The 27877-nt window shown below is 30.4% G+C and overlaps 14 protein-coding genes and 1 non-coding gene across 15 annotated transcripts; 10 read left to right on the top strand and 5 right to left on the bottom strand. All coding sequences in view use genetic code 12, as the record gives it.

The window, feature by feature from the left end:
* Positions 1-405: 405 nt before the first annotated feature.
* Positions 406-1986, bottom strand: DFJ63DRAFT_336007 (SWI5-dependent HO expression protein 3; the record flags this gene model as incomplete). Its single annotated transcript, XM_064908301.1, has 1 exon — positions 406-1986. One exon carries the CDS (start codon positions 1984-1986, stop codon positions 406-408), a length of 1581 nt encoding a protein of 526 aa, XP_064762045.1.
* A 1079-nt stretch (positions 1987-3065) lies between these two features.
* On the top strand, positions 3066-4118 carry DFJ63DRAFT_336006 (aldo/keto reductase; the record flags this gene model as incomplete). The annotated part of the gene is made up of 1 exon (XM_064908300.1): positions 3066-4118. One exon carries the CDS (start codon positions 3066-3068, stop codon positions 4116-4118), a length of 1053 nt encoding a protein of 350 aa, XP_064762044.1.
* Positions 4119-4523: 405 nt separating this feature from the next.
* DFJ63DRAFT_323022 (aldo/keto reductase) lies at positions 4524-5573 on the top strand (the record flags this gene model as incomplete). Its single annotated transcript, XM_064907482.1, has 1 exon — positions 4524-5573. One exon carries the CDS (start codon positions 4524-4526, stop codon positions 5571-5573), a length of 1050 nt encoding a protein of 349 aa, XP_064762043.1.
* Positions 5574-6114: 541 nt separating this feature from the next.
* On the top strand, positions 6115-7275 carry DFJ63DRAFT_319501 (aldo/keto reductase; the record flags this gene model as incomplete). The annotated part of the gene is made up of 1 exon (XM_064907070.1): positions 6115-7275. A coding segment is annotated over exon 1 (911 nt), but the record flags the coding sequence as incomplete, so codon positions are not given.
* A 455-nt stretch (positions 7276-7730) lies between these two features.
* On the top strand, positions 7731-7804 carry DFJ63DRAFT_t90. The gene has a single exon. It is a non-coding gene; the product is annotated as a tRNA-Ile (tRNA).
* Positions 7805-8020: 216 nt separating this feature from the next.
* Positions 8021-9592, bottom strand: DCR1 (ribonuclease III; the record flags this gene model as incomplete). The annotated part of the gene is made up of 1 exon (XM_064905048.1): positions 8021-9592. One exon carries the CDS (start codon positions 9590-9592, stop codon positions 8021-8023), a length of 1572 nt encoding a protein of 523 aa, XP_064762041.1.
* Positions 9593-10369: 777 nt separating this feature from the next.
* Positions 10370-11158, top strand: DFJ63DRAFT_336002 (mitochondrial 54S ribosomal protein uL10m; the record flags this gene model as incomplete). The annotated part of the gene is made up of 1 exon (XM_064908299.1): positions 10370-11158. One exon carries the CDS (start codon positions 10370-10372, stop codon positions 11156-11158), a length of 789 nt encoding a protein of 262 aa, XP_064762040.1.
* Positions 11159-11445: 287 nt separating this feature from the next.
* Positions 11446-12301, top strand: DFJ63DRAFT_319499 (tRNA (guanine46-N7)-methyltransferase; the record flags this gene model as incomplete). Its single annotated transcript, XM_064907069.1, has 1 exon — positions 11446-12301. A coding segment is annotated over exon 1 (611 nt), but the record flags the coding sequence as incomplete, so codon positions are not given.
* DFJ63DRAFT_319498 (uncharacterized protein) lies at positions 12260-13814 on the bottom strand. Its single transcript, XM_064907068.1, has one exon. The coding sequence runs from the start codon at positions 13440-13442 to the stop codon at positions 12624-12626; it is 819 nt and encodes a 272-aa protein (XP_064762038.1). The 5' UTR covers positions 13443-13814; the 3' UTR covers positions 12260-12623.
* Positions 13815-15113: 1299 nt separating this feature from the next.
* Positions 15114-16643, top strand: DFJ63DRAFT_313817 (uncharacterized protein; the record flags this gene model as incomplete). The annotated part of the gene is made up of 1 exon (XM_064906238.1): positions 15114-16643. One exon carries the CDS (start codon positions 15114-15116, stop codon positions 16641-16643), a length of 1530 nt encoding a protein of 509 aa, XP_064762037.1.
* Positions 16644-16677: 34 nt separating this feature from the next.
* BIO2 (biotin synthase) lies at positions 16678-17871 on the bottom strand (the record flags this gene model as incomplete). Its single annotated transcript, XM_064905023.1, has 1 exon — positions 16678-17871. The coding sequence occupies one exon, from the start codon at positions 17869-17871 to the stop codon at positions 16678-16680; it is 1194 nt and encodes a 397-aa protein (XP_064762036.1).
* Positions 17872-18368: 497 nt separating this feature from the next.
* On the top strand, positions 18369-19262 carry DFJ63DRAFT_313815 (60S ribosomal protein eL22; the record flags this gene model as incomplete). Its single annotated transcript, XM_064906237.1, has 2 exons — positions 18369-18380; positions 18906-19262. 2 exons carry the CDS (start codon positions 18369-18371, stop codon positions 19260-19262), a joined length of 369 nt encoding a protein of 122 aa, XP_064762035.1.
* A 2761-nt stretch (positions 19263-22023) lies between these two features.
* On the top strand, positions 22024-23242 carry DFJ63DRAFT_170300 (uncharacterized protein). Its single transcript, XM_064903720.1, has one exon. The coding sequence runs from the start codon at positions 22380-22382 to the stop codon at positions 23184-23186; it is 807 nt and encodes a 268-aa protein (XP_064762034.1). The 5' UTR covers positions 22024-22379; the 3' UTR covers positions 23187-23242.
* LYS4 (homoaconitate hydratase) lies at positions 23198-25644 on the bottom strand. The gene has a single exon (XM_064907067.1). The coding sequence runs from the start codon at positions 25374-25376 to the stop codon at positions 23298-23300; it is 2079 nt and encodes a 692-aa protein (XP_064762033.1). The 5' UTR covers positions 25377-25644; the 3' UTR covers positions 23198-23297.
* An 810-nt stretch (positions 25645-26454) lies between these two features.
* Positions 26455-27786, top strand: DFJ63DRAFT_335994 (uncharacterized protein; the record flags this gene model as incomplete). Its single annotated transcript, XM_064908298.1, has 3 exons — positions 26455-26764; positions 26983-27204; positions 27440-27786. 3 exons carry the CDS (start codon positions 26455-26457, stop codon positions 27784-27786), a joined length of 879 nt encoding a protein of 292 aa, XP_064762032.1.
* Between the last annotated feature and the right edge of the window lie 91 nt (positions 27787-27877).

The following is a 27877-nucleotide window of genomic DNA, read 5'->3' as shown; positions in this document are numbered from 1 at the left end:
GTTGGTTATGATATCATAGAAGTAAGCATGAAAGATTATGAAAATGAGATTTGTTGAAATTATAAATTTTGGGGGGTGGATACGTAAGAAACCTTTTTCGCGACCATACATTTTAACACATCCAAATGCATTAAACCCCTTTGCAAGGGTCACTGTGATCCCCTAGAAAGTTTGGAATTGACTTATCTCAATAACAATGGGATAATAAATAAATGTGTATTAATAGTAACTCTCGTGATTTATATTCACGAAACCGAATCTTTTATAACTTATCTAATCTATAAACCTTTAACTCTAGTCTATGACGAATGAGAAATGAGAAAATATGTTGGTGTGAGGTATGAGGTAGGTTGTAAGGAGGGTATCAATCTATTTAAATATATATATACGTATTAATCAATTCAATTAATTTGCATTGGTTGGATAATTCAAATTTGTAGTATCGAATAATTGTGAATTTCTCTTATTATGATTATTATTATTATTTGTATTGGAGTTATTATACATTGATCTTCTCTTTGCTTGTTTACTCATTCCTCCACCGTTATTATTCCCATTCCCATTGCCATTATTGTTATTGTTATTGTTATTGTTGTTGTTGCTGTTGCTGTTGTTGTTGTTGTTGTTGTTGTTATTATTATTGTTGTTGTTACCACTATTATTTCTATATGATCCTTTGTTGTTGTTATTATTGCTGTTGTTGTTACTGTTATGACGGTTTGGTTGGGTTATTTGGAATGTATTAGCATCATAAGTGGTATGGTATGATACTGAAGATTGACGAGAATTCGATGAGGATGAATTATTTGATATATTTCGATTATTAGGAGGAGGAGGAGTATTGTTATTATTAGTATTATTGGGGGTATTATTGGTTATGGTTGGTCTTTTTGGTAACATGAATTGATTTTGATTATTTGTAGTTGGAGTAACTATAGTTGAGAAATCAGGACCTGAACCCTTTGAATCGAATCTGATTGAATTTCGTTTATTCTTTCTCTTTTTATTCTGTAAAGTATTTGATCTTTGTACTGTTGGGTTTGAAGTAGTGGATGACATTGAAACATTTCTTGATGCCGATGATTCTTTACTATCTTCCGAATTGATTGACATATCATCATCAAATGAACAATCATCTAAGGTAGATTGAGATTCAGATAAGATTTGATCTAAATTAATATCAATTTGTTCAACTTGAGATATCTTTTCAGTTAAATCAGGATATTTTTCTAATAATGCATTTACAGTATCAACTGATTGTTGTAAGATTAATTTTGAATCTTGACCATGTAATTTCGCTACTTTTGAAAGATTAAATAATAAGTTTAATACCATTTTATTCTTTTTAACATAAATTGAATCCATAGCGATTCTTTTATTAGTTAAACTATCAAGTAAAATATCGACATCTTTATCATTATTAGCGAATTTCAATTGTAAAGATTCTAAATTTTTTTGTTGAGATGATTTATAATCGTTAAATTGATCATGTAATTGATTTAATTCTTGTTGATAATGTCTTTTATATTCTAATTGAGAAGTTATTAATGAATCATAAGAAATCTTTAATCTTTCATATTCAGCTATGGATGATACACTTGATTCTTGAAGATTTTCACATCTAATTTTAAGATTCTTGGTAGTTAAAGTTAAAGAATCATTAGTTGAATATAATTCATTAATTTGAGTTTCTAAATCTTGAATTCTTCGTTCTTTTCGTTTTAATAAAGCATTAATCATATCAGTTTCATGTTTGGAATTGGCTAATTGATCAACGTATGATTCATTCTTTTGCATCGCCACACTATACTTCTTTCTATAGTCGTCACACGATGTTTGAACCACATCCAATTGTTCTTTTAAAGTATCGATTTGAGAATGTAATGAATCAATCACTTTTGAAGTAGGTTTATAATTGTTGTTACTGTTACTATTACCACTATTAACAGTATTATTATTCTTTATCGGACTACTGGCGGCTGTCATTATGTACAAGTCTATGGTATGTGATTCCTCCCAGATGGTTCAGTTGGTAACCTATAATCAAACTATGATATGTGTTTAAAATGATTGTTTGTTTGTTGTGTGTTGGCAAAAAAAAATTTTGGTTGTTGTGATTTTTTTTTCTGTCTGTCTGTGCTGCCTCGTCTAATTAATATACGAGAGAGGAGGAGGAGGAGGAGGAGGAGGAGGAGGAGATATTGTTGTTGATGATACTTGATCTATCAAATTAACTGGTTGGCTGAAGAGATCAATGGTGATGACAATACGAAGATGATCACTAGAAAACAATCTAAAGATATATCTCCAATACAAGTCAGATTCAAATCATAAAAATATCGACATGTCAATTTATTTTAGTCGAAAATGTAAACAAAAAAATGATCACATGCTTTGTCATGTGATCGTGTAAGTCATGTGAACGATCATGTGACTAGCAGTATAGCAAATAAATTAATAACATGTCCCATCAAACTATCCATTCTGAATAATTAAATTGAATTATGATGTGACTCATAGGTAAATGAGATTGGCTGCAAACTATTCAATTACATTTTAATTATATATACTCTATTATCATACTTATAAATGGGGTTACCTTCTTCAATCCCCCCACGTCCTCACTATACTAACTAAATTATAACTATATACTCTCTTCTAATTGATGCAAAATTAATCGCTCGGTAAGAATGTTTCAACATTTCGTAATAATTCTTATTCAATTATAACTTAATATCAATTAAAGTAATTGCGGATTAGTAATTAATCAATACAAATAAGGTAACCACTCCATAATAAACCCATTTTAAAACCTCCTTCTTCTTTTTTGGGGCCGCTTTGGGGTTTAAAATTTGGGGGATTAAAATGAAAAACGGGGGGACGAGGGGTATAACAAGATATAGGAGTTATATAATTATATTTCACCCTTTTTAAAAATAAAGGGCTTATTACAGTTAAGGATAATATAAATATGACCTGATTCTACTTTAATCATCTCTGAACTGAATTATTCACTTCATTATTGTAACTCAATTGAAAAAATATCAAACAACTACACAACAATAATGTCCCTTCCTGAAATTCCCCACGTTAAATTAGGTGATTCTGGTTTATCAGTTTCACGAGTAATTGCTGGATGTATGTCTTATGGTGATAAAAGTTGGGCCCAATGGGTTCTTGAAGATGAAGAAAAAGTCATGACCATTTTAAAAAAATGTTATGATGTTGGAATTAGAACATTTGATACTGCTGATATTTATTCAAATGGTAAATCTGAAATCTTATTAGGGAAGTTTCTTAAGAAATATAATATTAAAAGAGATAGAGTGGTTATCTTAACTAAATTATTTAATCCTGTTAATGATCAAGATTATTCTTTTAGATTACAAAAATCAGGATTACCAGATTATGAATATATTAATTCAAAAGGGTTATCCAGAAAACATGTATTTGATGCCGTTCAAGATTCGGTTAGAAGATTAGGTACTTATATTGATGTATTACAAATCCATAGATTAGATAGAACCACTCCAAAACATGAAATCATGAAAGCTTTAAATGATGTCATCTTAGCAGGACATACTAGATATATCGGTTCATCATCTATGAAAGCAGTTGAATTCGCTCAATTACAATTTATTGCCGACAAGAATGGATGGTTTAAATTCATTAGTATGCAAAATTATTATAATTTACTTTATCGTGAAGAAGAACGTGAAATGAATGCCTTTTGTGATGATAATATCTTTGGAAAAGTTGGTTTAATCCCATGGTCACCTATCGCTATGGGTGTATTAGCACGTCCATTAAATACTGAATCTCAAAATAATAGAAATGCTAAAACTGAATCTGGTATAACTCATTTACATTTAGGTGGTTTATCCGGTAATGATGCTGAAATCGTTAATAGAGTTGAAAAATTAGCTAAAAAACACGGTGTCAGTATGGTTATTATTTCCACCGCTTGGGTTATAAGTAAAGGTACTTGTCCAATTGTTGGTCTTAATTCAATTGAAAGAGTTGAAGAAATCGTTCAAGCTACTCATTTCAAATTAACTCCTGAAGAAATTGAATATTTAGAAGAACCTTATGAACCAAAGAATTATTCCATTTTTTAAATAGATCTGTAGTTTTATAGTGAATAAAAAAAATTGGCCCTTCTTTAAATTGTCATATTATAAACAATTGTAGAATCAATAATATTGAAATTTGCATAAACTACAGTTATGATATCATATATCACACAATACATTCATAATTAGCGGATGTTAATTACTAAAAGGTTGATTCGTATATATTCCGAATCGGTAAATTCAATTAAAGCCCGAAATTTTTTATCTCCCTCCGCGGCATTACCTAAACCGGTAACTGGAGTTAACAAAATTGCTAAATTGAGATATAGCTCCATTTTTCAAAGACGACCTTAATTGAAGTTTTTGAAATTATATAAATTGATAGATATTTCCAATAAAAAGAGGGTTAAAGCCAATTTCATCCATTTATGAAATTTATATCCTTAAATAATGGCTTCTACTGTTCCTGAAATTCCTCATGTTAAATTAGGTGATTCTGGTTTATCCGTTTCAAATGTTATTTGCGGGTGTATGTCGTTTGGAGACAAAGCTTGGGCTGATTGGGTTGTTGAAGAAGAGGAAACCATGGAAATCTTGAAGAAATGTTATGATGTTGGAATTAGAACTTTTGATACTGCTGATGTATACTCTAATGGTAAGTCTGAAATCTTATTAGGTAAATTCCTTAAGAAATATAATATCAAGAGAGATAGAGTGGTTATCTTAACTAAATTATTCAACCCTGTTAGTGATACTACTGAATCATTTGGAACTTCAGATTCAAGTGCACCAACTTATGAAATGCTTAATTCTCAAGGATTATCCAGAAAACATATTTTTGATGCAACTCAAGAATCAGTAAAAAGATTAGGTACTTATATTGATGTTTTACAAATTCATTCCTTTGACCAAACAACCCCCAAACATGAAATCATGAAAGCTTTAAATGATGTGGTTTTAGAAGGTCATGCTCGTTATATTGGTGCTTCGAATTTAAGAGCAACTGAATTTGCCGAATTACAATTCATCGCTGACAAGAATGGTTGGTTTAAATTCATCAGTGCTCAAAATTATTATAATTTATTATATCGTGAAGATGAAAGAGAAATGATCCCATTTGCTGAACGTAACAGTCTTGGAAAAGTAGGTTTAATTCCTTGGTCTCCTATCGCTATGGGAAATTTGGCTCGTCCTTATGATCCAAATGCAAAATTTAGAAGAATCCATCCTATTGTTGATATTCTTCAATATAATGATTTTCCCAAGAGTGATATTGAAATCATTAATAGAGTAGAAGGAGTTGCTAAGAAATATGATACTTCAATGATTATTGTTGCTACTGCCTGGCTTATTTCAAAAGGTGCTTGTCCTATCGTAGGTCTTAATTCGGTTGAAAGAGTGGAAGAAATTGTTAAAGCAACTCATTTTAAATTAACTGAAGAGGAAATCAAGTATTTAGAACAACCTTATGAACCTAAATATTATCAGTTCTTTAGTTAGAATAGTCTATACTAATATAAAATCTTATCCTTTTTTTGCAGTACATTATTATGCCATTCTGTAATTTTCTTCCAATCGTATTATTTGTAATCCACAAAGTATTATGTCGAACATTCAATCTAATAACTTTAAATGAGGCTAGGGTAATCTTATCTATATTTTCCACCCATCGTACGGCTCAGTTCTTTCAAATTTAGCCATTTTATATATGGTTATCTTCAAAAGTATCACCAACACCGAACTTAAAAATTTGCACAGCGGCAATACCTAAATTGGTAAATGGGCCACAAAAGTTGCCTAATTGAGACTTAGATCCATAAGCCATTTTCCACACCCATAACAGCACCCAATACTATATAAATACAACTTGAAATCCTACTTACTTCCATCAATGTTTAAAAGAATTAACGGTAACAAACAATACAAATAATGTCATCAAGTGTTCCTGAAATTCCTCATGTTAAATTAGGTGAATCTGGTTTATCCATCTCAAATGTTATTTGTGGGTGTATGTCTTATGGAGACAAAGGGTGGGCTAATTGGGTTGTTGAAGATGAAGATAAAACCATGGAAATCTTGAAGAAATGTTATGATGTCGGGATTAGAACATTTGATACTGCTGATATGTATTCCAATGGGAAATCAGAAATATTATTAGGGAAGTTTCTCAAGAAATATCATATTAAGAGAGATAGAGTGGTTATCATGACTAAAGTGTATGCTGCAATCGACGAAACTAACTTTTCCTTTAGATTTCAAGAAGCTGATTTACCAGAATATGAATTCATTAATTCTAAGGGATTATCTAGAAAACATATCTTTGATGGTGTTCAAGATTCAGTGAGAAGATTAGGTACATATATTGATGTGTTACAAATCCATAGATTAGATAGGACCACTCCAAAACATGAAATCATGAAGGCATTGAATGATGTGGTCTTAGCGGGTCATGCTAGATACATTGGAGCATCATCTATGAAAGCAGTTGATTTTGCTCAATTACAATTCCTTGCTGAAAAAAATGGATGGTTTAAATTTATCAGTATGCAGAATTATTATAACTTGATTTATCGTGAAGAAGAACGTGAGATGAATGTATTCTGTAATGACAATGATATTAGTAAAGTTGGAATAATCCCTTGGTCTCCGATTGCTATGGGACTTTTAGCTCGTCCATACTCTCCGGGTGAAACTATCAAAAGAAATAATGCAATTGTTGAAATCTTAAAATTTAATGATTTACCTAAAGGTGATATTGAAATTATTAACCGGGTTGAAGAAATTGCTAAAAAACATGATACTTCAATGGCTATAGTTGCTACCGCTTGGCTTATTTCAAAAGAAGCTAGTCCAATTGTTGGTCTCAATTCAGTTGAAAGAGTGGAAGAAATCGTCAAAGCAACTCATTTTAAATTAACTGAAGAGGAAATCAAGTATTTAGAACAACCTTATGAACCTAAATATTATCAGTTCTTTAGTTAGAATAATCGAATAATCTAAATAATTTAAAATCTATCCCTTTTTTTGCAACACATTACTAACATTTTGTAATATTCTTCCCAATGAAGTAGTATCCGTAATATTTGTCATCCACAATGTTTAAATATAGGAGGCTGTAGTTTTAACACCGTAAAGTTCGCTTCATTCAGCTCGGCCATACATTTAAAGTAAGAGATTGTTAAAGCAACTCATTTTAAATTAAACGAAGAGGAAATTAAGTATTTAGAAGAACCGTTTTTTTTTTCTAATGAGTAGCATTTATTATGTATCTAAAAAGTAGACTTAGTATCTAAAGAAAAGATTTGTAAGAAATGAGTTTGATAGAGAAACTATATAAGGAAAACTCTATTTATTTGCAGACATAAACTTAAGTATGAAAATATATCCTTATTGCAAAAAAATGGTTGAAAAAATTACAAAAATTTCTTATCTATGGGACTTTTCAACCCACAACTACACCTTTTTGCACACAATTAATTTAGTTTTAATTTGTACAGTTTAAATCTACCATAATACACATATATATCAATATATATTATAATTAAATAAATAAGTTCTAAATAGGATAAATATCAATTGAAAATTGAAACACCTGATAAAAATCACCTGACACATAGATTTTCCGAATGGCTGGAACAAAAAATCGCAACATAAAATGGTCCCTTGGCCCAGTTGGTTAAGGCGTGGTGCTAATAACGCCAAGATCAGCAGTTCGATCCTGCTAGGGACCACTTTCTTTTTTGCTATCTTTTTATTTATCATATTGAAGATATCGAATGGTTATACTTATCATGATGGTTTGATGTGTTTTGATTAATTTTTGGTGTGATTATACTTTTTAAAAATTTATGAGTTGCAAAATTTTGAAATGCGTCTACACGAAAATATAAATTGAATTGAACTTATATAAAATTCGAACATACATTACTTATATAAATTTATGGATGTCATATGAAGGAATCCTTACAAATTTCATTTAAAGCAGTTGAATCATTTAATAGAGTCATAGCTGCTCTTGTCATGGCTTTCTTTTTAGATTTATCAGTAGCAGTAACCACCACTAAACCTCTAATGGAAAGCGAAACGATTAAAATATCAGTAGCGGTTTTAGTAACTATATATTGTGGAACTTCACCAATTCTTTTCCCAATTTCAGCATATAAGGTATTTCTAGCATCTGTATCTAAAGGATCTTCATCATTTGCTTTCAAGGGGAAAATGCCTGTTCTAATAGGGGATCTTGGAACTTTACGTTCTTCACCTTCTGAAGTGGTTGTACTTTTCTTACTTGCTTTTTTAACGGGCGCTTTAACTGTTTCCTTTCTATCAGACGCCATTCTTAAGCGGAAATATTTTTCTAAAATAGGTCTATTTTTAAGAGCAGACATGGCGGCTCTTAAACCAGCATCTTTTTGAGAAGGAGCTCTACCAGTTCCCAACACTTCATCACCCATTTTACATTGAACTTCAAAATCTTTAATTGATCCATTTCCTTCTGCCACCACGATATATTCCGGATGTAATTGAGCAGTACCCACTACGGAGTATAATTCTGATTTAGCTTCTTTATTAATAGATTCAACATTAACTTGTTCCGCTTCATATTTTCGAATTCTCGATTCATACAATTGTTTCAACCATTCTTGAATTTCAGTTAAATTTGATCTTTCCATACTTAATGCACCAACATAAGCTTCAAAAATATCAGCATAAATCTTTTGATCTCCACTTTTAAGTACATCTTCACCTATATTTGCTCTTAATTTCTTATCAAAATTATATAGAAATGAAAATTGAGCAAGAGTTCTATTATCGATTAAATGAGATCTTAAGATGGTTAATTCTCCTTCGGTTGCACTTGGGAATCTTTGATAAATCATCAAGGTGACTAAATTATTCAAGACTGAATCACCAAGAAATTCCAATCTTTCATTATGAGAATTGATTAATTCAGTCGGATCCAAGTATGATTTACTATTAACAGTTGATTTATGAATGAAAACTCTGGCTAATAAATGAGGATCATTAATCTGAGGTAAAGGAGGGATATTATCCATATCATAATCATCTTCTTCATCATTGTCATGTTCAATCGGAGTATTATTGGATTCAGTATTGGCATCCAATAATTCAACAGGTGGTTTAATATCAACCAATTCTGAATGTTGATCATTTAATAATGCAAATTCTTCATCACTAACGGGAGCTGAACCATTTTGAATTTGATCAAAGATTGATAATTTCCCCACTTCATATTTACTTTTCAATTCTGCAGATAAATTGATATATTTATTTGATTCTAATTCAACTTTAGTTCCAGTATCAATCTTGTTTGAATTTAAAATTTGACGTAATTGATATAAATTGGGGGCATCATTAATGATGAGTCTAATATTTTTTTGTAAAGTTTTAGTGGTGTATTCTAATCTTTGTAAATCAATGAACCCAATTGATGAATGTAAATCGACATCAAATTTCGGATTCCGATTGAATTTAGGTAATTTAGGTAATCTTGGCATATTGTTATTAGTTTGAACAGGAGATGATGCTGATGCGGCTGTTGTTGCTGCTGTTGTATTTGAATCAAATTTTCTCTTTAATGAATGGGAAGCTGGAGGAGGAGTAATTTCCATACCTGAAGAATCTGAAATATTTTGATTAACACTTAAATCCCATATATTATTACTTTTTAATTGAATAGGTTGATGAGATTGATCAGGTTTTGATTCAATTGAATTACTGAGTTGAAGTGATTCAAGTACACTTGCAGTCGATTTTGTCAGCTCTTGATGATCTGAAACATCCATCTGTTTGATTCTCTTCTACTACTTTATGAGAATGACCTATGAAAAGGGATACTATATGAAACCCTTTATGATGTAGAAGATTAACTGCAGAAGAAAGCAAATCAAAGTTGGATATATCCCATTTCATCAAAAATTAATTTTTTTTTTTAGTTTGTTCTGCTTAATTTTAGTGTGGAAGAGGTCGTGTGATAGAGGTAAATACTGTATTTTACACCATTTTAGTAAGATAATCTTCATTATTGGAAGCTAAATCACTTTATATGTTTATGATATATAAATTATTCAAGTTTCAATTCATTTCATCCACCTTTGATGGATTAATTAAGGTATTTATGTAAAATTATAGAAATCCACGTGACTATACTATCAAAAAGGTCGTGTACTTTTGCTCAAAGAAAAAGGTGAAAAAAAATTTCAGAACAGTTTAAAGTCAAAGGACCAAGTTGAATAGATGTTAATTGGTAGAGACATATAAACCATTCAAATTAAATGTTATCAATTACTAGATTAAGAGGCTGTTTGTTAGCTTCAAGAGGGACCATAGTGCCCAGTCTCAGACAGAAATCATTTTCTCCCCTTGCATTTTATACTACCCAAGCATCATCATCTAATATAACCAATAATTCTTCAACGGCTGATTATTATTTATCATCTGATAGAATCACTGAAAAGGATTTAAACTCCAGAAAGACCTATTTAATGGATTTATATAAACATATCAATGATACCAATGAAATCTTATTATACGTCCATCATAATAATTTAAATAAAGCTGATAATAAGATTGTTAGATCTGAATTATCCAAAATTAATAATTCAACTTTTCATTATCTCAGAGTTGGAATATATAGAGTGTACCTTAGAAATGAAACTGATTCCGATCCTGCTGCCAAGGGAGTGACTTCCAAATATAAGGATGTAGATCATCCTTTATCTCCCCTTTTAAATGGGCCAACTGCTATTATATCGATTCCAAAGGGTGATCCTGAAAATGTCAGTAAAGTCCTTAAATTAATTAAGAAACATCAAGATAGATTGATTTTAATCGGGGCTAAAGTTGAAAAATCGGTGTATGATATTGATCAAGTTAATGTTTATAAAGATTTACCTGATCAATTAACTTTACAAAGTCAATTAGCAGGTTTATTAACTATATTAGGAGGAGCTGGATTAGTTAGAACTTTAGAAACTGCTAGTACTCATTTATATTTAACTTTAGAAGAAAGAAGAAAAGACATTGATCCAAGTGAGAAGAAGGAAGAAGAAGAAGGTAATTAATTAATCAATCACATTTGTATATAAAATCTGTAAATAGCCCCAGCATATAATATAACAATTCGCAACAATTTAAATTTTTTTGAGTGTATAGTGCAAATTTCGAATCATCTCTACTTAAAAAAAAAATTGAATCTTTAAAGTATAGGAAGGGTAGAGCTCATCACCACTTAACCATGCCCAAACCACACCAACCACCTTCTACGAAGGATAAGGAGACTCAACTCCGAGAACAGGCCGATGCCGAAAGTAAAAGAAAAGCATATAGAGAAGTCAAATTCGAAACTAGAGAAGTTATAACCAAATCAAAAAAGAAAGTTAAACATGAAAATGAATTAAATTTAGATTTACCCAGAAAGAGATATTATAGACAACGAGCTCATTCCAATCCATTTTCCGATCATAGATTAGATTACCCTCGATCTCCCTCCGATATGGATTGGTCCAAATTATATCCTAATACTTTTGATACTCATAAAGTTGAAATTGCTGATATTGGATGTGGATATGGTGGATTATTATTAAAGTTAAGTCCTGAATTTCCACAAAGTTTAATCTTAGGAATGGAAATTAGAGTTCAAGTGACTCAATATGTTGAAGATAGAATCATTGCGTTAAGAAAGACTCATGAAAATCAATATCAAAACATTGCTGTATTAAGATCAAATGCTATGAAATTCTTACCAAATTTCTTTCAAAAGAGTCAATTATCAAAAATATTCTTTTGCTTTCCTGATCCCCATTTTAAACAAAGAAAACATAAAGCTAGAATCGTTACTAATACCTTATTATCAGAATATGCGTTTGTGTTAAAGGAAGGAGGAGTGATTTATACTATTACTGATGTGGAAGATCTTCATAATTGGATGGTTCAACATCTTGATGAACATCCTTTATTTGAAAGATTAAGTAAAGAATGGGAATCAACTGATAAATGTGTTGATATAATGTTTAATTCAACTGAAGAAGGTCAAAAAGTTACTAGAAATAATGGTAGTAAATGGATTGCATGTTATAAAAGATTACCAACCCCTGATGATTGTGAATAGAATAAAACATCTAGTTAATATATATATATATAAAGACATAGTACATTAAAAATCATTGTAGAATAATTAGTGATAAATTTATTGAAATTTATACATATACATATACAAAAAGTTAAACAAAAGATCAGACTCTATTATACACTGGTGTATTGGAGAAAGAATCTTATTAACACAAAGAAGAGAATGAATAAAAAATGAGAGCTGTATAAGTAAAGAATAAAGCTAGATAGTTAGATAAGAATTAATCAATTTGTTGAAAATAATAAGATCAGCGATTAAGCAAATAAAATAATAAAAAAGGGTGTATAAATCAGCAGTTAACAAAATAAATAATAATAATTGTAATAATTATAATGGTAGCGATAATAGCAAAAAAATTATTAATAATGAAGATTCATGATCAGATATAAAATCTAAATTTATTCATGAACAGTTGATTTTACTTCATGTACAGCATCTTCAAAAGTACCTTCACCTAAATTAGTAGCAGGAGTATCTGGGAATTTTGAAGCACCAGAAGTATGAGCAACTGGAACAGCATCAGCAGCAGTACCAAAAGTAGTTTTACTTTCACCCACAGTTGAACCAGCAGTTCTAGTTGGGAATTTAGATTGAACAAATGAACCAACTGGACCAGTTTTTTTAATTAAAGTTTCAATATGAGGAGCAGCTTGTTTATGAACAGTGGCAGTTAATTCAGCAATTTTTTCTTTAGCTAATTTAGTATATTCAGCCACAGCTTCATCAATTTCAATTTGATTTCTTTGATAAATTGGAGGCCAAGTGAAAAAGAATCCAACGGCAATAACAATCAAAGTATACAAGGAGAACCATGAAGTAACTTTATATAAAACATATGAGATACCAGCAGCTTTTAAAGTGGTTTCAACATCATGAGAATAAGCAATTTTATTAAATTCTTCTTCTAAATAAATGGAGATTTCACCAAGTTGAGGTAAAACTGATTCATTAAAGATTTTAGCAACTGATTTTGAAGTTGGTTTATATTTAGTAACAAACCCTTGACCAGTAACTAATTTACCAGCATATTCAGCACCAGCTGATACTAATAATCCAATATAAGCAATATGGAAAAAAAGGTTAAATAAATTAACATATTTAAAGATAACTAAAGTTGAAACCACACCGGCAAAGATTTTACCGGTGAAGATTGGATCTTGCCATCCTAAGACGAAACAAGGAGTGAGTGGAACTGGAACTTTAGCTGGAGTAGACATGATTAGTTGATTGATTGATTGATTGATGGATGGGAAGTATTAGATTGATGGGATGAATTGATGGGATAGATGAAATTTCAAGGGGGCGAAATTCCAATAGGGGAAAAAAAAGGGAGGGAGGAGGAGGATGATAAGGATCAAAAAGTAATTACAGGTAATAATTTAGTTGAATAAATACCTGAACAATCAAAGAACAATGAATTGATGGAATTGACTGATGTGATGAGATTGATTGATGAGATTGCAAGTGTCGTATGATACGTTAACAATCGATTGATATCAATTAGAATTAATAATAACTATCTAAATGGAAAGAAAAGTGTGGAAAGAGAAAATTAAACATAAAAAAAAAATGATCGATGAACAAAAAAAATTTAAAGGAGAAAATCAGACACTGTCAGACAGACAGACAAAATGTCAGATTAAAAAATGTCTGTCTGTTTGTGTCGTTAAAAAAAGGGGACATCTGCCTCATATAACTACTATACAACACCGTTTATTTACAGTCTCCTGACCAATTAACCTTTTCGTTACACTTAACATCAATACTATTTTAAACTTTAATGGTGTGTTTATATATTAAGTAAATCATTTATGTCGTAACCAAATCTGTTTACTTAGTACTTTGTGATATAAGATTGTTCTTGTTTAGCCGAGGCACAACACAACCACAATTATAATCAAAAACTAACGAGTACTTACTTAGTTACAACACAATAACTCATAAATCATATCATCGTCCCACTTACATTTAACTTAATTATACTATTTCCATCCATTATCCAATCCATACCTTTAAATCTAATTAAATATAACCTATACATATATTCCTTATCAGGTTAATATTCTTCCCTACTCTAAACATTGCCTAATCCGGTAATTGTCCACAAATTCGATTGCGAAATTATTATTACACTTTTACCCTATACCGTTTCTGAATATAAAGAGTAAGTGGTTTTTGGTTGATTCTTATGTAATGAAATGATCATGATAGTTATTCAGTAGGACTTTGAGATGTAACAAGTATCCTCTGTTTAAACAGCTTCACTCTTATGATACTCTAACTTAGAATGGTCTATGTAATATACATTACAACTTCAACCTAGAAAGCGGTGTTATCTTAATTACAAGGTGATTTTGAACTAGTTGTACATCAATTCAATATGATTAAACCAAAATCAGCATTAGTTAACTTTCAAGTTTGATGGTATGAAGTTCAATGCCAGATTTTATCTGATTTGAATCCAAAAGGAGACAGCATCAGTATTATTCATAAACATGAATGTTGATTACAATTTAAAGTTTGATCTTTCACTTAAGTAGCATTGGAACATACCAACACCACAACCAATACCGTCCATTACTATTCGTGTGCACGATATAACTAACATTATTTCATGATACTTTCTATTGTTAGTCTCATCTACAGAGAAAAAAAAATGGAGTTCAAAACAACAGAAAAAACAAAAAATAACAATCAATCAATCAGATTAAACATCATATCAATCAATTACTTTGTATTATACAACCATAGCATTATCAATCAGACGTACAAGTCATTGTTCTGATACCACGATATACACATAGATAGGGAAATACCTTACTTCAATCAACTGCATATAGATCCATCAATCAAACAGAAAATAGCAAGATAAGACCCCCCTCCTCCCCATGACTGATCCTTTTCATAATCTACAAAAGTCACCTACGTCGAAACCCATAGGTGATTATCATCGCAGTCAAGGTCATAGAAATGGTGGGCTGATCGATATACTAGGTTCATCCAAATCCAATCCTCCTCCTCCTCCTGAACACTTATCGGAATTCTATTCATTAGTAAATAAAATACCTTTAGCTTCTCCATCTACATTATCACCTACTCATAGTAATATCCTGATTACAAAACCATCACCAGCATTCTCCAATTCAAGTAGTAATCAAGTGAAAAGACAACCTTCGTTAAATACATTCACCTCATTTTCTCCATCGGTATTGGATTTACCTGATATAGTTACCTCCAAAGATTTCCAAACTTCAATTGAAACATATGAGAATGTGATTCAAAAAGCAGCTAAATTAAGACAAGTCTTACAAACAGTTAGTGAAGTAGCTAATGAATTTGGTGAAGCTCTTGAAGATTGTATTAATAAAAACCCCAAGATCAATAATCCCAAATTAGTTCATGATGGATTAATCAATGCAGCAGGATTACAATATATGATGGGAAGTAATCAACAAATCTTAAGTAGATTGATTGAAAGTAGTTATGAAGTGCCATTACGGGATGAATTAAATAAATTAAAACAACATTATAAATTAAATCATTCCTATTATCAAACTGAAATCAAATTAAAATCAAAATTATTACGAACACAAGAATTAGAGAATTTAAAACTTTCCAAACAGAAAACTCGGAATTTAAATATTTATAAACATAATTTATTAAATTTAACTAATCAATTAGATGAAATTGATCGATTGAAGTATGATTATTATCATGAGATAAATTCGATAGTGACGAAATTCAATCAAGATCATTTATTAATCAAGACAGGGTCATTGATACGAGCTCAATTGGAGATTTCAGAAGGTATAGCCAGAAAGGGATGGTCTGGTGGAGGATTGGATGATTTATTAAGTATTTCGCCGGATTTATTCGAAGTTAATTATAAAGATGATGAAGATATGGATGAACAAAAACAGAATGAAGAGCATGATGTGATTGATGATGATAATGGAGATGGGTTAGATGATGAGGAACTAATAGATGATGATACTCTTGAGACGGTTAAATTCACTCATACCAATAATAACAACAATAATAATAATAATTTCCAACCATTGAGTCACCCTGAACCTATTCATACCAAGAATATAGCGATATCAACCACTACAACTACCGAAAATGTCTTGTCGAAATTATTAATCTCAACTCCAACTCCAACTCCCCAAGAAGGTAATTCGAAACAAAATGCTGCGGGAGTATTAACCAAACTTAATGATAATAGTATGGATGAATCCTTCTCATTGCCGATGGTGAATAATACAATTGGACTGCTGAAGAATAAACTTATAAAAGTAGACCAAGAGGAGGAGGAGCAGAATGAAGAAGACGACGACAACGACGACGATGAAGGTATCGAGAGGGATGCTATAATTAATAAGGACAATATATTAGATGATTTACAAAATGACTCTTAAACCTAAATACTTGAAAATATATATATTAGTTCACTTACTTTGAGAAACTTTTCATTGGAACTAAACCCCAATTCTTTAACATTTGAATATCTTCATCCCAACCATTACACATTGTAGTTAACATTCTTTCCCCCGTGAAAATCGCATTACAACCCGCCAAGAAACATATGAATTGTTCATATTCTTTCATGGTATATCTCCCTGCAGCTAATCTTATGATTGATTTCGGCATGATTATTCTGGCAGTAGCGATTGTTTTTAAAACTTGTTCGAATTTTAAATGACGTTCTGAATCCTTAGGGATTTCTAATAATTCATCATGTAAGGGGGTCCCCTTTATAGATACTAATTTATTAATGGGTAAGGATTCAGGATGCTTGGGCATGTTGGATAAGGTATATAAGAATGAAATATGATCTTCAGAAGTTTCCCCCATTCCTAAGATCCCACCTGTACATACTTTAATATCCGCATCTTGAACATTTTGAATCGTTTGTAATCTTTCATCAAATTTTCGAGTAGATATGATATTAGGATAATATTCTCGAGATGTATCGATATTATGATTATAAGCAGTTAAACCAGCATCCTTTAAGATTTTAGCTTGATCAGCATTAATCATACCTAATGTCACACAAGTTTCCATTCCTAATTCATTATTTATAGTAGATATCATTTCTCCAATTCTTTTTAAATTTGATTTTCTTCCTGCCATATCTCTCCATGCAGCCCCCATACAAAATCTGGTACTTCCATTAGCAGCAGCTTGTCGAGCTTTTTCCATAACTTGATCTACTTGTAATAATTTGGATGCTTTTAAACCAGTAGGGTTCTTGGATGATTGGGAACAATATTTACAATCTTCAGTACATCCCCCTTCTTTAATATTTAATAAGGTACATAATTGAACTTCACCTGGATTATGATGTTTACGATGTTGTAATTGAGAAAAATGAATTAAATCATATAAGGGAGTATCATAGATTTGTTTAATTTGATCTTTAGTCCAAGTATTTATAGGGGATGAATTTAAAGCTAATTGAATAGGATCAGCATTAATGTCATTAATGGAGGGTGGATCATTGGCGATAATATTGAAATTAAATTTCGATGAATCAAATTCAGAAATCTTCCCTAATATAACATTTGACGAGGTTGAAGATGATGTATTTAATCTCCCAATTGAAGTTGATAGTAATCGCTTGGAAACTATTAATTTATAACTCATGGCCGATTAATGAAAAAAATAAGAAGCTTAATTGATAAAAGAAAATGAAATAGAAAGAACTATAAAATAGATATGTAGAAATGCTTATTTTTATTTGTAATATAATTGGTTTAATATGTTGGGCATAGGGGAATGCATAAACTTCATATTGTAGGGTGCAAAAAACTGGGAGCATTTTGAACTGGGAGAGAGAGATGATTTTGAATCATCCCATTGAGGAGAGTAAGAGCGAAAGAGGAGAGAGAGACTCATTTGAGAGGAGTCATTTCTGAGGATGACTCAAACGATCACATGATTAATCGAACCACCAGGGTTACAACCCTAAACTCGCTTTTTCATTTTATTTTTTGGTATTGGCGCGACTCTTTTGTGAAGACCACACAAATTTTTCATTTCACCAAACAGCAGTAAGAAAAAATAAAAAAATTGAAATTTTAATATACTACATTTAAACGATTTATTCATTTTTAATCAAATCATACTAATACATATACAAAATGGCTCCAATTGTAAGTATCATCATAAGTTGAAAAAAATGAGACTACCGGCATTAACGAGAATATCATCTCATATATTATATCATTACATTACTATCATTTCATAGTTTTAAGAGGAAGATGAATTGAATAACGTGAAAAAGATCAAAAGAAAGACATACCATACTTTGGCCTGAATAGTATTTAAACCAAGATTTGATACGTTGTATCCCTTCCAATAAGAGTTTAAAGAAAGTATGGCGATTATGGTGGAACTGGAAAGAACTACATGAACAATTTTATATTATCATTGTTTAATATTGTTATATATGTTTGTTTGAAATGTTTGTTTGTTTGTTAACCCAATCACTTTTAGGCATACCCTGAAGTTTACAATCTACTACTATTGACTACTACTACTAATATGCTTTGCTGTCTTTTATCTTCTACACCAAATCCCTAGTTTTGTTCTTAAAATTATAAGTGTGTAATGTGATATAAAGTGCGGTAGGCTCAAAATTGAGGAATGAATCAATCATACTAACAATCTATTTCTAGACTACTAAAAAATCTAAAGCTGCTAAGAAATTCGTCGTTGACGTTTCAGCTCCAGTTGATAACGGTGTTTTCGATCAAGAAGGTTACGTTAAATATTTAGTTGAACATATCAAAGTTGAAGGTATTGTTGGTAACTTAGGTGATGAAATCTCTATTACTTCTGAAGGTGCTAAAGTTGTTGTTGTTTCCAACACCAAATTCTCTGGTAAATACTTAAAATATTTAACTAAAAGATATTTAAAGAAAAACCAAATTAGAGATTGGATTAGATTTGTTGCTACCAAACAAAACCAATATCAATTACAATTCTACTCAGTTGCTGAAGATGATGAAGAAGAAGAAGCTGATGAAGAATAAATTAATCGTTAAAAGATTTATTAATTCATTCATTGTCATTCATATAATTTAATCAGTAGTAATAGATAGTTTGTATTTCTACAGGGGTAAAAACATAACAACAACAAAATAACAAAACATATATATGTATATACAATATAATACAATATAATAATTTTATGTTCAAAATAATAAAAGTATGATATATCCTAATTAGGATATATTGTTAAAAATATGTAGATTATGGAGTTATACCCATAATATAAAAGCGCGGGTTTGTAATTTGATGTTATCATACGGTTATGAAGAGAATATAATCTAGAGGAAAGGGGAACAATGTAAGGAAGAACCGTGTCCGTGATGGTTAAACAACGCAAACATAAACATACAACTTGAAATTTATAATCACATACCAAGTCCGTTGCGTGATGATTTAGATCTTAGATTGTTATTGATTTTAAATCATTCCATAGTTGACATAACAATAGCAATCAACTAAATAATTGTGTGGGGAAACTAAAAACATTAAATACCTCGATCAAATGATGGAGTTGGTTGTAATGGGTATATGTTGTAATGTACTTCTAATAAGGTTTTAAAGAACTAAAGAGGGGATATAAATGGTAGCGTTCAATACGCTATAGTTAAATGAAATTTTTGATGATCATTAAAGTAAACAAAATGTGGGGAATTTTTTATCTTTTACTTTTATTTTTTTTTACTGTTGCAAAAATGAATTACTGAGAAATAAAATCATAAATTAATATATAAAAACCAAACCAAACTAAACGTATAAATCTAAATTATATAATAATATTATTATTATTGTTGTTAGAAGTGGTAGTGGGTGTAATGGTGTGATGTAATTACCACACACCGACACACACACACATCTTTGTTCGTAAATATTTAACTCTAATCAGATGAGTAGATTTAAAAATATGGGAAAAGGGCTACAACAACCGTAACAATAATCTAAAAAAAATAAAATAAAACAAAACAAAAGAAACCAAACCTTAACCAAAACATAAAAAACTTTTTTGCACAGTGGATTTACCATCAAGGTATAAACTTATCTATATTAACTATGATCATCATGAATGAATGAATGAACTAAACTATAATGGAAATGTGTGTATCATAATGCATAGAATTGGAGGAACAAAATTGTCTGGGAATATTATTGTCTGTCTGTCTTTTTTTCATGTGAAAAGTTAAGACACTTTTTTAAAAAACAATTAATGTCAAAATATTTCTTCTTCAGACACAAAACTTTACTGTAAGATTCTGTCTGACTGTCTGCCCTCCACCGGTTTCAATCCAATTTTCTGTTCAAATCTCCATCCTCCACTAATAATCAATTTATATTATTATACATTTGATGCTTGATAGAACATTTTATAATCTTATAATTATATATACAATTATTAATAAACTCCACTAATAAATCAGTAAATAGTAAAGTCATCATAACGGCATTTAAAATATAATATAATATATTATCTAAGATGGTATATGCTTCTTCTATAGTGTTATCTATAGTGGATTTGATATCTTCCACTAATTGCATTATGATAGTATGTTATATGGTATGTTATTGGGGTATGAATGATGAAGGAATGGAATAGTCTAATAAGGAATAATGAATAGATGTAAACTTAGTATTAAGTTGATATCTTGTAATAAACTAAAAATAAATTATAAAGGATTGATCAATCTATTTATATAAACTTCTTACCCTCTTTTATTGTCACTAAATAATTAATTAATTATTTATCCCACTAATTTCTAATTTTAAGGTAAAAAAATATTATTTTTAGTGACTATTCTAATATTACAGCGGGATTAAGCACTCTCTTTTTATGGTTTGTACTACTTATTCAATTTATCCGTTAAACCTTAACTAAATGGTATTCATGTGTAAAGTAAATCTCTAGTAAATCTGAGCAAAAGTGCCACTAATAATTTCATGACAAAAGTGAAACATTACCTTATAAGGAAGTTCTAATTTCATCTATCATCAAGTCATCATCATCATCAATAACTAATTACATCTTGATTGTTCTCTTTATCCATCCGCTAAACGTTTTATTTATTTTGCCTGACCTGTAATTTCTCTCACTAAAAAATTAAGCGGGGGAGGGGTAATCCAACGAATGCAATTTTTCTTTTTTTCTAGCGACAAATTCTTCTGCAGTGAAATTTTATCACAAAATTACAAGTTACAACGGGGAAAAAGAAGAAATTGGGAGGACCTAACGGGGGTCGGCTGCTTTTCGGCAACATACCCTAAAATTCTTCATTGTTCAGATTGTTGCGGGTGGTGGGGGGTAGCCACTAATTTTTTTTGCCTCCACCGGACTTTTTATTTCATCCAGCCTAGAACTCCCCCAGCCAGCCGTACATCTTCGTTCTTCTCCTATTAAACCCACCTTCAATATCTTTCTCTACATATAATGATTTTCCATTTGATTTATGAGGGATACAAAATAATGGACATAAGCAGAAAATCATATCATATCATATCATCAAATGAAATCGCACGAAGCATTAACGAGTCGTATTATGCTTACACTCGCATCAATCTAACCATTGATTCGATTTCATTATCAGTTTTAAATCTCTTATAACCCTTTAAAAAAATAATAATTTGAAATTATGATTCATATAAATTATACTCCAACCTATTCAAACTTCACATATACGTTAGTCTCAAATAATATACAACTAATATTTTATTAAGTTCCCCTACCTCTATGTTTTACTCTTATCGATTTTTAACCTAATTGAGATTTTTAGCGCAGTTTGTCTTTGTAGGAACTTTTTTTTTCAGGGTATCATAATATGCACACCACCACCACTTTTTTTATATTTGCAGCTTTTTAAAGTACACTATATTAATCTACATATATGATATACCCATCAACGAATATAATATGTCTATAGTTGATATTAATCTTTGTAATATGTGAAATATGCTGAACATGATGTGTATATCTCTTGTAAGAAATATACCTTCCTTTTTGCGAACTCCTCTTCTTTATTACAGTTGCCGTTTTTAATTGGCGGCAAAAAAAATTATAAACTCTAATATATATTATTATGCTACCAAGCAATTAACTTTACAGCTATACAAAAATGTTCCACATTCAAACTATTCTTTCAGTTATCACTCATCAAGTTAAAGATGCATTTGGAGAATATCTTGAACCTCTACCATCAGCTATGCTTCCTATTACTATCCGAGTTAATACTTTACAAGAAGATGATGATAAATCTTTATTTGTGGAACCTATTCGAGATCCCGATCCTGTGGTGTTTACACATACCAATTCCCCCTATGAATATTTGAAACTTTATGATGAAGATTACTTTTGTGAAGATCTGATTAGTTATCATGATAAGCATTATTTGGGATTATTTTTTGAAAAAATCATGAGTTTAAATCCAAGTCCTAATCAAGTCATTTATTTGGAATTCATTTTGGGTAAACGTGATAATGGATTAGGTATGTTTGAATTGTTGAAGAAGATGTGTTATTTCCAACTGAGATTATGGCATTTATTCCAATTTCGATTCCATCTTTTTATCTATCATGATTTCTCCATTGATAATCAAATTCAATTCAGACTTCCAATTCATATATTAAAAAAATTTCAATGGTATAGCTTTGTATTTGAAACTGATCCAATCATTCCACCTCAAAATATGGAAATGGCATTATATAACTTATCAAATTTACCTACTATTCCATTAGGTTGGTGGTTGGCTGATAGCTTTTGTGTCTTGGAATACATCCATTTAGGTGAAAAGATCTTACATATATCAGATATTGATCAAGGTCTTTCCTTTGTTCACAAATTTAAGAATCCAGAATATGAAAAGCTTCGTCATTTACATACATCAGATCCAATATGGACAGAACACTACTACTACCATGACTAATAATAATAATAATAAGATGAATAAATAATACAATTACTTTTTGGCAACGTATATATATAATTATATATGTCTATGTACTTATAAACCTATCAAAGATTTATTTTTATTTTTTTATGCTTTGGCTAATTCACTTTTAACCCATCCTTCTAAACCACCTTTAACGATAATATCTTGTAAATTAGTACCTAATTCACCAACCTTATGAGTTAAAATCACTTCACCGTTGGATTTATCTTTAACAGTAACCATTGCACTTGGAATATCCCAATTCAACTCCCATCCTGTTCTGATGGTTAATTCTTTGGAATCATTATAAATCTCACGCAATTTATTAATCAAAGATGGGATTTCTAACGTCAATAATGCATTATTGGTACTATTTCTGAAAAATATATTACCAAATGAACCCGCCACGACTAATTTCATACCTTTAGCTAAGATGGCAGTAGCAGCTTGTTCACGAGATGAACCAGTACCGAAATTAAATCCACTAATGATGATATCCGAACTTTGGGCTTTGGTACGGAATTCAGGATCATAATTCTCCATACATACTTCTGCCATAGTTTCTGGGGGCACATCATCTTGATAAGTATATTTACCAGGATAAATACCATCAGTATTGATATTATCGGCATTACATAAGATTAATTCTCCAGTAATACTACTTGGGAATCCATCAATGATATCAACTTTAGCTCCTGATTCAACCACAACGGAATCATCATATGTAGGGATAATAGTTTCCACTTTTGGTTCAACTGCAGGAGTAACTTTACCACCTTCATATAATTCTTCAGGTCCTCCAATCTTACCTAAGATAGCACTAGCAGCAACCACTTCTGGAGATGCTAAATAAGCTAAAGCATCCTTAGAACCCATTCTACCTTTGAAATTTCTATTGGTGGCAGAAATCCCAACTTCACCATCTTCTAATAATCCAATCCCTAACCCAATACATGGTCCACAACCAGAGGGTAATGGTTTAGCACCAGCATCCAAGATAGTTTGCCAAGCTCCTGATAATTCGGCTTCCTTTTGAACTTGAGATGAAGCAGCAGCCACATAAAATTCAACATCAGGATTAACTTTCTTACCCTTTAAGATAGAAGCAGCCGCTTCAATATCACTTAATCTTGAATTAGTACATGAAACTAAATAAGCTTTATTAATTTTAATTTCTTGAGCGGATAATTCTGATAATGGAGTTGAAATCTTGACTGAATTTGGTCCTGATATATATGGAGTTGATAAAGTTGATAAATCAATGGTTAAATATTTAGCATATTTAGCATCATTATCGGATTGAATTTGATTTTGTTTGATTTCATTAATCGAATCTGGATTAATTCTAGCATGATTTGCATCAACTTTGGTTAATCTATCTTCATACCAATTTATTAAAGTTTGATCAATTGGGAATAAACCAGATAATGCTCCCCATTCCGTAGTCATATTAGCAATGGTTAATCTATAATCAATAGGTAAATCCTTAACCCCTTCACCGACGAATTCGATGGCATGATTTAAAACTTCATCTTTATTAAAGATCCCACAAAGAGAAATGATAATATCTTTACCAGTAATACCTTTTGGTAATTTACCGATTAATTCAACTCTGGCCACGGGAGGGATTTGCCACCAAGTTTGACCAGTAGACCAAATCGATGCGGCATCAGTTCTAACGATAGGAGTACCTAAAGAACCAATACCACCATAAGTATTTGAATGAGAATCAGATGCCACGGTTAAATTCAATGGGAAGGCATAACCTTCTTCAATCATAATTTGATGACCTATACCTCTTCCAGCCGGATAAAAATCAATACCGAATTCTTTAGAGAATGCTTCAATGTTCTTATATTTAGTTAAATTCTTATCTGATTTATTTTGAACATCATGATCTAAAGTAAATACAATTTGTTTATTATTTTTAACTTTTTTAGCTCCTAAATTTAAAAATTTGGTAGCAATAGGCCAAGTATTATCATGAGACATACAATATTGAGGTTTAATAGTAACGTAATCTCCACTATGAACTGATTTAGTTGAATTGACAGCATATTTTTGGACAATCTTTTCTGTTAAATTTTGACCTTGCAAACATCTTATCGATGAAGATAAGAATCTTAATTGATATTGATTAGCATGTTTAATGTGAGATATGTTAGATCTTAGTTGGAATAACATGGCTGAAAGTGTTATCAATACAGACTAATTAAGAAATGAACAAGTTAAACAATTGAAAAAATTTTCATATGAATTTGATGATAGTTTATATTACATTTAGAATCATAATTGATAATGAAAAATTATCAAAATAAAACATCCATACCTCTTTGTATCACCATTCTCATTTGACTAATTAAATTGAAGATGAAATAAGCTCACTGTCCCCGTAAAAATGAGTCAGATAAACAAAAAAAATGCCACTTGATAACTGGTGATTATATGCAGGTTGTTAAGTTATAGTCACAGGATAGTTAAGAAGTAATAGAAGTATAACAATTATGAAGTAGAAGCAGAAGATTAAGAAGATAGATTGGAGAATACCATAAGATAACAACATTGATAGTTCTAAGTAATGAAGTTTATAGTTAATATAACTACTACAGAGTATACATAATTAAGCATTAAATAGTGGGTGCGGCGCAAGCCAGAATTTCCTAATTAGGTAATACCAACTTTGCTTACCGCTACAGTTTTGCAATTGCCAATTCATAAATTATCCCATTTGTATCATTATAAGTTTTCATTTTATGATTTAATCTCTTTTCCAATTTATAAATGTTTATTAACGATTAATAACTATGAATCAATCATCATCAATGGAACAAGGTGAAGCTTCACTGACAGATTTTATGTGTAAAGAATGTCAGAGTAAACAATTTGGGGTTGGTATTATGATTGTTACCGCATCAATTGTTGCTATTTTTACTGTTTTGTTTGGATTAATTTGTATTAATGGTTTAGTAAGTTTGATATCAAAGTAGGTTTATTCACTTGGTTGTCATCATTTGAAGATACATTATAATTAGGATCAGTATTATGAAGCTATTTTCAACGTTTACTTAGTTAATATACATCTACGTTACATCCTGATTAAAGTGTAGAGATCATATGAAACTCAAATTATATGAGGAAAGATCAATAATTTTGAACTTGATATGCTTAAATTCTAAATTCCTCAATAACATAACAATATTATACTGTTTCAACTTAAAAACTTTTTAAAACACTCTTCTTATCAAAGTATTCAAAGCTCATCATGACTTCTACTTTGTTTGATTATGATGATAATGATGGCATCGCTTTGGCTAACTATGAATCAGATTCATCATCTAAAACTTCTAAAAGAGCTAATTTCACCACCAATGAAACTCAAAATTTCGTTGAATTATGTGAATTAACTCGAAATATTGATGAAATCACCAATAATGTTTCAACCATTAAACAAAACATCAAGGATTTAAAAGTCGAAACTATTCCTACTCTTAATTCTGATCAACTTCCCAAATGCAAACACTGTAAAGAATTTAATAATTGTTTTGAAGCTACTATTATAATTATTATATTAGGTTTGATAGTAAGTATTATTGTAGCAATATTTCTAAGACTAATCATATTAGGATAGTTTTTATATATAAAAATGTTATTAACAAAAGGTACATGAATGTACGTTAGTTTATCTCTAAATTAATCTTTTTAAATTAAATTGTATCTACTTCTTCCTTTCTTTTCATTTCTTTTCAATTTAAATCAATATTATATCAATTAATCATGTCTTCTTCTTTAGTTGACAACGAATCGTTCACCTTAGATGAATGTGCTTCAGATTCATCACCAAATGTTATTAAAAGAATAATAACGGTGGATCAAACTACTCATGATTCACAGGCTTTATCCGAATTAACTCGAAATATTGAAGGAATCACCAATACCGTTTCAAATATTAAACAAAAGATTAAGGATCCAAAACTTTGTAATACTACATTCAATTCAGATCATCTTCCTAAATGTAATCATTGTAAAAACACTAAAAATCTGGTTGAATCACTTTTGGTCTTCATATCTTGTGGTTTGATGGTGAGTATTACTATGGCAGTTATGTTGAAATTAATAGTGGATTTATAGTTTCCCAATATGGTATGAAATAATTTACATGAGTGTACATCTATGTTTTAAATACACATAACAATTTATTTTTAAAATAGTGTAAGCTTTTTGTATACTTTTTATTTTCCTTTTGATAGATAACTTTGAAACAATGTTTGGATTTGAATTTTCTTATAGACCAGTATCATCAGAAACATCACCCCCTGAACCACAACCAATAGTTGAGACAGAAACCATTGATGGTGAAAACACTTCAATCATCAATATTTCAAATCTTAATCAAAGTCTTTACAAAATCAATAATGAACTTGATTTAATCAAATATAAGCTTAATAATCCTCCAAAGAAAGTTTCAACATGGAGATACATTACTTTTGAAAATAGTTTTAATGGATTTACTATTGGTTCATTGATTTCATTAGCATTTGTTTTACTTGTTAGTTATCATCTTTGGATTGTGTTGGTTAGAGTATGGTATGCATAGGCAGGTATGGGAATGTGTGTGTTAGTGAAAATATAGTTTTGTATGTCATTTCAGCATCTGGTTGTCGTAATATTGTCACGAAGTTAGCTAT

Source organism: Scheffersomyces coipomensis (genome assembly GCF_036884675.1).
Source record: "Scheffersomyces coipomensis strain NRRL Y-17651 chromosome Unknown DFJ63scaffold_4, whole genome shotgun sequence".
Lineage (NCBI taxonomy): Eukaryota > Fungi > Ascomycota > Pichiomycetes > Serinales > Debaryomycetaceae > Scheffersomyces > Scheffersomyces coipomensis.
The sequence above is the reverse complement of the archived record's forward strand: the minus strand, read 5'-3'. Positions and strand labels throughout refer to the sequence as shown.